This window comes from Eptatretus burgeri, chromosome 17 (assembly GCF_056783735.1).
Source record: "Eptatretus burgeri isolate ZD-2024b chromosome 17, Ebu_testis_v1, whole genome shotgun sequence".
NCBI lineage: Eukaryota > Metazoa > Chordata > Myxini > Myxiniformes > Myxinidae > Eptatretus > Eptatretus burgeri.
In genome coordinates, this window is record NC_140977.1 from 8,608,832 (window position 1) to 8,618,224 (window position 9,393).

General features: G+C 41.7%; 1 protein-coding gene across 1 annotated transcript; it reads left to right on the top strand.

Annotated features, from left to right (window-relative positions):
• The first annotated feature begins 2,777 nt into the window (after positions 1 to 2,777).
• LOC147009240 (perilipin-2-like) lies at positions 2,778 to 5,683 on the top strand. The gene is made up of 5 exons (XM_085863018.1): positions 2,778 to 2,929; positions 4,447 to 4,642; positions 4,741 to 4,823; positions 4,977 to 5,199; positions 5,272 to 5,683. The coding sequence occupies exons 1-5, from the start codon at positions 2,897 to 2,899 to the stop codon at positions 5,583 to 5,585; spliced, it is 849 nt and encodes a 282-aa protein (XP_085719144.1). The 5' UTR covers positions 2,778 to 2,896; the 3' UTR covers positions 5,586 to 5,683.
• The last annotated feature ends 3,710 nt before the right edge of the window (positions 5,684 to 9,393 follow it).

Genomic DNA, 9,393 nt, shown 5'->3' on the forward strand with positions numbered 1-9,393 from the left:
CCGTTGAACGGGGAAAAGCCCGATTCCGCTCGCTCTGGTGATATCTGTAAATCGAGCGGTGCAGAGGCTCTGGGTAAACAAAGCAAATGAGAAGGTCTGCAGGTGATTTCTCATTTTGTGCAGATTCACATTGGATTTCATGGTTTTGGAAATGGAAATAAAATTCTTGCTGAAAGTTTTTTTTGGTCCTCAATTCATTCTTATCTTGGTTGTAATCTCGTCTTGCAGACCTCATTCAACAACCCGTAATTCATGTATAAACACCAATTCCTTGTTGGTGAACCTCCCCTTCCCAATTCAAATGGATCACTGTGTTCGTCAGGAGGAACCTGAAGCAAAAAAAAAAAAAAGATGTTTCAGAGGAGGGATGATTTAGACTGACTTTTAATTTGTGTCATGTATTCTTTAAGGCTGGTGGATGTGGAGTTTTGGAGTGAGCAGGAGTTTATTTTATTTGTTTTTGTTGTGGTATCTCAAGGACTGAGTAACCTTAAAAAAAAAAAAATTCTGTTTTATTCTGACGGAGGTTTTTTTTTTTTTTTTTTTTTTTTTTTTTTGGCAACTTTAAGTCTGATCGACAAAATATTTTAACCATTGTATGTGTCTTTTTTTTTTAATGGCATATATGATTGACGTTATAGGTGACGTGGTCCGGCCTTCATCTTGGAAACAAAAAAAAACCCAAACAGTTGACCTCTATCTCAAACCATGCATTGGAAAAAAAAATTCACTTCACATATGTTAATGAACGACCCAGGGGGAACATCTTCATTTATTTGTTTTTTTTTGTAAGTGGTATCCCAGAAAATTTGACAATGCTGTGTGTGAAGAATTGGAAACTTCTTCAGTGTCATCTATGCAACAATTCACTGCAGGAAAAAAAATTATGACATCGGTGACTTTTCGGCAGCCATATTGTTTTAAAAAAAAAAAACATTTTTTAATCTTCAGAATGGCAAGACAGATGAAGGTGAAGCTTTGCACACACATTCCCCATAACATCCTTTTACAAGTTTGAATTTATAATTGGAAGGTCACATGGTTTGGTGTTCATATTGAACTTACCCTCAAACTTCTCCATAATGATTGAGATTAAGGGGAAACGTCAAAAACGTAATTTACTTGGTTCGGGAACACAAGTTTGTTACTGAATAATTCATAGGTCACATGGTTTGTCAGCAGTATTGGATTGAAGAAAATATTAGATATTTTCTCTGGAATGACAACCAATCGAAGTGAGACTTTGCAAGTATCATCAAACACCATGGTGATATTCATGATAAAAACAATTATGACATCACATGGTTTGGTGGCCATCTTGGAGAGAGAAATGAACCTCAACCGATGAACACAAAACTTCACATGTGTGTTTCCCGACCCCTTGGAGGCAGAATGAAAATTCATGTTAAAGGTCATAATTATGGTTTGCCAGCTTTATTGGATTGAAAATTGATAAATTTTTAAAATCTTCTCCGGCATGGCTGGACAGATACAGGCAAAACTTCATGCAACCTTTCCCAAAGTCATTATTTTACTGACAAAAATTGCATTTTTGCCAAAGCACTTCTTCACTTTTGTCTCATATCGGCTTCCGAGCTCAAAGGATGGCTGAGATATTGTCCAGATGAAAGATAAAATAAATAAGTAATTAATAAATCGTTAATAATATAGCGGGCCAAATGACCACCTGCTGTGTGCTGGTACAGGTATAGAGGGTCAAATGACCACCTGCTGTGTGCAGGCACAGGTAGAGTGGGCCAAATGACCACTTGCCGTGAGTCGGTTCCAGTATAACGGGCCAAATGACCACCTGCTGTGTGCTGGCACAGGTATCGTGGGCCAAATGACCACCTTCTGTGTGCAGGAACAGGTATCGTGGGCCAAATGACCACCTGCTGTGTGCAGGCACAGGTAGAGTGGGCCAAATGACCACTTGCCGTGAGTCGGTTCCAGTATAACGGGCCAAATGACCACCTGCTGTGTGCTGGCACAGGTATCGTGGGCCAAATGACCACCTTCTGTGTGCAGGCACAGGTATCGTGCGCCAAATGACCACCTGCTGTGTGCTGGTACAGGAAAAAAGGGTCAAATGACCACCTGCTGTGTGCAGGCACAGGTAGAGTGGACCAAATGACCACTTGCCGTGAGTCGGTTCCGGTATAACGGGCCAAATGACCACCTGCTGTGTGCTGGCACAGGTATCGTGGGCCAAATGACCACCTTCTGTGTGCAGGCACAGGTATCGTGGGCCAAATGACCACCTGCTGTGTGCTGGTACAGGTATAGAGGGCCAAATGACCACCTGCTGTGTGCAGGTACAGGTTTTATGGGCCAAATCACCACTTGCCGTGAGTTGGTTCCGGTATAACGGGCCAAATGACCACCTGCTGTGTGCTGGCACAGGTATCGTGGGCCAAATGACCACCTGCTGTGTGCAGGCACAGGGAGAGTGGGCCAAATGACCACTTGCCGTGAGTCGGTACAGGTATAACGGGCCAAATGATCACCTGCCGTGTTCTGGTTTTCTTTGACATGTTTCTGATAATAAGATTTAAATAAAACACATAAACGGAGTCACGTGGAAACATCCAGAATGTTCCATGTTTGTGTAAATATCATTGTTTTAATAAATCCTCGGAGTGAAATAAAATGATAATTTGGGTGAAATTCCTGATTGTGAATGCGCACCGTTGTGACGTCAGAGGACCAGGTGTTCGTGTTTTTGTATAAAAAGGTTAAAAAAAAAAAAAATTCATTCGTTTTGTCCTTCCCTTCTCTATCCCGTGGTTCAGGTTCCCGGTCCACACCTGGTGGTTCTCACCTTGATTTAACCCTTGTCGGTCCAGGTAATCCTCCCCGTTTCTCTCCCCGTTAAACGGTTCTCGGTTTGAACGTAATGGCCGTGGAGGTTCAGACCGTCGGTACCAAGGTGGGTTCGTTGGTTCTTCATCTGAACCTGGTGGATCGAGGTCGAGTTCGAATCTGATTAGTTGGGATAACTGGAGCAAATCTCAGGGATTTAAATATGATTCATTTGAATTGTTGAAACGTTTTAATGGAGTTGAACTGATGGACAGGTGTGGTGGGTTGGGGTTTGGGTCCTTCCTGTATGTTACACCCTGAAGTTGTGGGATGTTTAAACATCCAATTCCAATCCAAACGGTTCATGTGAATGTTCTGAAGGTTTGAATACTCATCTTACATTCATCTACTAATCCCTCATTTGTTGAGCAAACCTTTCTAATGTGGCCTGACAGTGTTTGGTGGTGAGACTCGATGGTTTATACAAACAGACTCGTGCAGTTAAAAAAAATAAAAAATTGTGTGTGTGTGTGTGTGTGTGTGTGTGTGTGTATGTGTGTGTGTGTGTGTGTGTGTGTGTGTGTGTGTGTGTGTGTGTGTGTGTGTGTGTGTAAAATTACCTCATTGTGCAGGTCCAGATAACTTTACAATGTTGGCCGTTGTTGTGCTAATGTCACAAAACCATTGGGTTGGTGTTATCGTACCCGAACCCACTCAGTGTGAAGAGCTTGAAAGATCAATTTTAATTAGAAATAAATATAATTGATTTCAAAATTGAAGTTCGAGGTGTTAAAACGATTCATCTCCTGAAACATTTGTAGCGATATTTAAAGATAAATATATATATATATATTAAACTGTACCACACGTACTTCCCCAACCACTCCAGGGTCAATGTATCTGGAGAAAAAAAAACTATGACCAAAGGTCATTAACGTAAACTTACTTTCAAGATCATCACACAAAACCACACTTGGTGTGAGCAAGTAACACAATGTAACTAAATTAAATTTGTAAATTGTAAAACTCTCTGCCACCACCAAGTTATTGGGAGGTACCCGGTCCATTCACACCCCATGAGGCCCCAGCACATGGTACGTGTTACTCACATTGTAGTTTTTGTAATTTGAGAGATGTGTCTGTGTATAAATTATTTTTTGTTCTCTATTTTAAATTGTTTCCACACTTTGTGAACTTTAACAGTTTAAAATGAATAATAAAAAACAAAGAAGTGGACCAGTTGAGCCAGTGTGCTGGTGGTTTTACTCTGTGCTGGTTTCATTTTATTTTCCTCCAACAAAGGTTTCTCTACTTCAAGGTAGAATGGGCAGCGTTTATTTTCTTTCACATACACGTACATATACATGACACAGTGTGAGTGAATCCAGAAGACATCATGTTCAATGTGTGAGGTTGCCGAGCTCGTGTTCCATTGTGTTTCCTGATGAGTCTCTGCTTGTTTGCTCTGAGGTGTAAAGACACAAACTAAATGATGGATGTTCATGTAACCTGAACTGGTAAGGTGAGGTTGGGGCTTTGATGTTTCATTCCCAGGATCAGATCTTTTCACAAGGATATTAAAAGTTAATCCCTTGCTGTTTCAGAATGAGATCCTCATTGTTTTAACTACGTTCTTGTCCACAGAATGTGGTGCAGAGATTGTATTCACTCCCGTTGTTCAGTTCTGCCATGGATGAGTTGGTTCAGTCCTACAAGAGAGGGAAGGAGTCTCGGCCTGTTCTTCTCTCTGTGGGTAACATGGTGGAACAGGGAGTTACGGGAGTTGCTGTGATCGTCTCCAGTGGGATCCAACTAATCGCCAGGATTCTTCATCCACAGAGTGAGTGATTCTGTGCACATCGGACATGTCTGAAATTCTGTTTATATATTTAACTTTGTGCACTTTTTTGTTTTTATTTTTTTCCCATCTATTCTCAGTTAAGTTTGTTGACGAACTCGCTTGCCGGGGTCTGGATCTTGTGGAAGCGAAGGTCCCGATCTTGCAGCAACCTGCCAACAAGGTACGGTGAATGTGGGAAGTGATTGTGAATCTTTCTGCAGTGAAATGTAATTTGGTGGAGACGTGTATATGTCTGTTTTCAACTGGAGAAATAAATGAATCTTGTAATTTAAATGTTCCACTGTGCAGTAATTGGACATTTCCTTGTTTACAGGTTCTTGATGATGTGAAGAAGAACTTACAAAATGCCCCAAAACAAATGGGGGTCCTTCTGGATTGGTCCAAGTCCCAGGTCGGAGCAGGTTTGGAGAGATCCAAGCAGGCCGTGTTGGACGGTTCAGACTCTCTTATGAAAACCAAGTTTGGACAGGTGGTCATGTCTGGTGCAGATTCGATGCTTTCTAAATTGGATGGATACCTGCCACAAGATCAGACAGGTAAGTTTGTGCTTTGTGGATGTGATGCTGTTTTTATACCCCTGTAGAAACTAATACCTGTACATCCTGCAGAAGGTGAAACCCATGAAGAGAAAGTTGTCATACCAAGCTCCTCGGCCCTTGATTTTTACCGTCGGCTCTTTGCCGTATCCAGCAAGGCCGGGCGAGAGTTGTTCAGGAAGAGTTCTTCCATGATCCAAGTTGCTGCAGAGAACGGTCGTGTCTATTTAACCAGAATTCTCAAATCTCTCAACACGGCGTTTGACTCCGTGCGGAAAACCCCGTTAAATCTTGCTGTCGAAATGAAGCACCAGGATTCCGATCGCTCCGGTGATGTCTGTAAATCAACCGGTGCAGAGGTGCAGATGAACAAAGCAAATGAGTGAAAGTCCACAGGTGTTTTTTTTTTTTTCTTTTCTTTTTTTTTTTCTTTTTTTCTTCCATTTTGGAAATGTTTTTGTTTGGTTTCACATTGAATGGATTGGATTTGTGATGGAAATAAAATTCTTGCTGAAAATGATTTTTTTTTTTTCTTTTTGTATTTATTTATATTTTTTTAATGTTCTTATTTGCACTTAGTTTTACTCGTATTAATGGCAGCCGCCTGTTTTGACTTTTGTGATTAAGTGCAAAGCTCGTTCTGGTCACGTGACCAAGTCTGTCGACATGGCAGACCTTATTTATTTTTAATTTTTCATTTTCCAAATGTCAGCTCTTATGAGAACGAACACACAGAACATTGGGGAGCTGGAGAGGGAAGGAGAAAATGGTGGGGAACAGACATTGAGAGGGATGGGGTAAACAAGATGGACACTACAGGAACTTTCAGGTCCTTCCACTATTTCAAAAATTAATCGACTTGGTAAATTCCTGCCAAATTTCAGTTACACCAAGCTGTTTCCAGATAAACTGCAGTTCCAGTGGTTCTATTTCTACTTCACCAGGAGCTTTTGCGATTGTGTTCTCCGTCCACAAATACCTGTAACTTCTCAAACTACACCACAAAGTTTGTTCATGGCATTTAAAAACGTCAGTGTGTTAAGTAGGTTGCCCCCCCCCCCCAAGTTATTTTTTTTTTTTTCCTTTCCTTCCTCAAAATTTGTGCAATTAGTATTTATCCCACCACTTTCAAAGATTGTTACCATTAAAAATATATATTTATTTGATTGTGGGGGAGGAAGTTAAACTGATGGTTCTGTCTCCGTTGCCTTCATGGTTCCTTGATTTGTAAAAGCGGAATTTGATAAATGAACAATTCACAGTTCCAAGGTTTTTCTTCCATTCTGGTTTTTTTTTTTTTTTTTCCATGGATAACTTTGGGCCATCACTGGTGATGAAGGTTCTCATCAAGTTTCATCAGAATTGTGTGTGGTTTTAGAGAAGAAAGCAAATACTTCTTGGGGAGGAGGGATGGCAACTCTCCTTTGGACACCTTTTTGCCCCTGGTGTTTTTAAAAATATCTATTTTATTTTTAATGTTGTGAATCGGGGGTGATGAAGGTTGTGATCAAGCTTCATTGAAATTGTGAAGTTTTGGAGAAAAAAAGAAAATATATATTTTGGGGGCAACTCCCCCCCCTCTTACACAACCTTAGATCCCGATTTTTCTAACATAAGGAACAAACTCTGGTACATCACTGGTGATGAAGGTTGTGGTGAAGTTTCATCTGAATTTTGTGAGTAGGTTCAGAGAAGAAAGCAAATACATATTTTGGGGGGGGAAACCCCCCTCCAAACTCATGCTATAAAGAAGAAGCAGAAGGCATTCATGAGGTTTACAATACTTGGACTGGAGTTTGTGACATAAATCTATCGGAGTAAACAGAGGCAAGTTTAGAAAATACCTCGGCAAGCCAACAGAGAGAATGAGGACATGGCTAATAATATTAAACATAATAGCAAGGCTTTATTTAATTATATCAGGGGAAAAGAACAGGTTCGGACCAGTGTGGGCCCATTGAGGAATCGCACCGGGAGAGTGGTTGGTGATAAAGCTGAGATAGCAGGCTTATTAAACAGGTATTTTTCTTCAACTTTTACACAAGAACAGTCAGGAGAATTGTCAAAGAGGTGAGGAAGAGCTTTTACAGAAGATCCAGGTTGGAGTGGAGGAAGTAGTGGAACAGCGAGGTAATCTAAGAGTAGATAAGGCTCCAGGTCCAGATAATATACACCTGAGAGTATTGAGGGAGGTGGCTGAGCAGGTAAGTGAGATGTTAACGGATATTTTCAATACTCCCTAGAGTAAGGACAGGTACCGGAGGAATGGAGAGTAGCAAATGTAAAACCATTATTTAATAAAGGATCCAGAGAAGAATTGGGAAACTATAAACCTGTTAGTTTGACTTCAGTTGTGGGGAAGGTGTTGGAGACATTAATTAAGGATCAGATGAGAAACCATTCAAATAAATACAAACTAATTAAAGGTAGTCAGCATGGGTTTACCAAAGGTAGTTCCTATTTAACAAATCTTTTAGAGTTCTATGAAGCAGTGTTTCATTGGGTGGATGAGGGAAAGACAGTGGTCATCGTATATCTAGACTTTAAGAAGGCATTTGATAAGGTACCACATCGGAGGTTGTTAGCCAAAGTGAGAGCTTGTGGAATGGTGGGTCAGGTAGATAATTGGATTGCAAACTGGCTTAGTGGTAGGAAGTAAAGAGTGGCTGTGAGTGGGAGGATGTCTTGCTGGGAGGATGTAAGTAGTGGGGTACCTTAGCACTCGGACCATTACTCTTCATGATTTACATCAACGATTTGGATAATGGGGTAAAGAGTAAGCTTTCCAAATTTGCGGATAACGCATAGTTTGGAGGTTAGGTGCAGAGGGGGTGGTGATCAGGTACAGGAAAGTACTGATACTTGTATAGATTCGGCAAAAGATTGGCAGATATAATTTAACCTGAGCAAGTTTAAGGTGTTGGGGATGGGAAAGATCAATGAAAATAGAGATTACAGGATGTAAGGAGTAATTTTGGAGCATGTCACACGGGAGAAGGATCTGGGGTGCGAATGGATACGGGAGGGAAGCAGGAAGCACAGGACCAGGCAGCTATAGGTAAAGCAAATAGGATTTTATGTTCTATTTGGGGGGGATCAATTATAAATCAAAAGAGGTCGTGTTAACATTGTACAGAAATTTAGTGAGGGCCACATCTAGAATGTTGTGGCAGTTTTGGTCACCACAGTTCAGGAAGGACATAGATGCCACAGAGAGGGTTCAGTGCAGGGTTACTAGATTGATTCTGGGCCTAGCTGGACTCAGCTATGAGGAGTGGCTGAAGGAGACAGGACTTTATACACTAGTAAGGAGGTGGTTACGAGGAGATATGATGGAGATGTTTAAGATAATGAAAGGTAGAGATATAAAAAGTGAAGATGAGGGGATTTGAGCAAAGCCTTCTGGAGCCCCATTCCTTGATCGGAGGAAAAGTACGGGATAAACTTCCTGGGTCAGATTGCGGTGGTGTGTGGTTGAGTGGTGCTGAGGTGTCATCCAACAGACTGCGGTCTCCTTGGGTTAACATGAGGTGGTCCCTTCAAGTGGGGACCTGGAATCTCGAATCTCTAAGAGGATGATCATCTGTGTCTGTTATCATCTGAGCTCAAGTGTTTGAACATCGGTATTGCAGCTCTCTCTGAGGTTTGGACACCGGATAGTGGTGAGATCATGGCGGGTGGTTACACCGACTATTGCTCTGATGGTTACCATGCCCAAGGAGTTGCTGTAGCTGTGTCCAATAAGCTGACTCCAATGATAATTGAGGTAACACCGGTCAACGAGTGTATTATGAGACGAGGGATTCATCATTCCTTAGGTGTCATTTCCCTGGTCTCTGTCTATGTTCCGACTGAGGACAAGTGACCTCACCGTGAAGGACGCAAGCTGTGCCACACTCGAGTCTGTGGTTGATCAGTGCCCCAGGAGAGATACACTTCTAGTCTTGGGGGATTTCAAGGTTTTGACTGCAACTGATAGGGATGGTTATGAGATGTGTGTTGGTCCCCATGGGTCTGGAATTGTGAACCTGAATAGCACCAAGTTCCTTGACTTTGCAAGAGGTCGTGGAGTTAGGGTGGCTGGTTCATGGTTTCAGTCCCCACAACCTCATCGCTGGACTTGCTATTCCAACGCTGGCAGTGTGTCAAAGGAGATTGACCATGTCGTCGTTGATGGTCGCTGCAGGATTAATG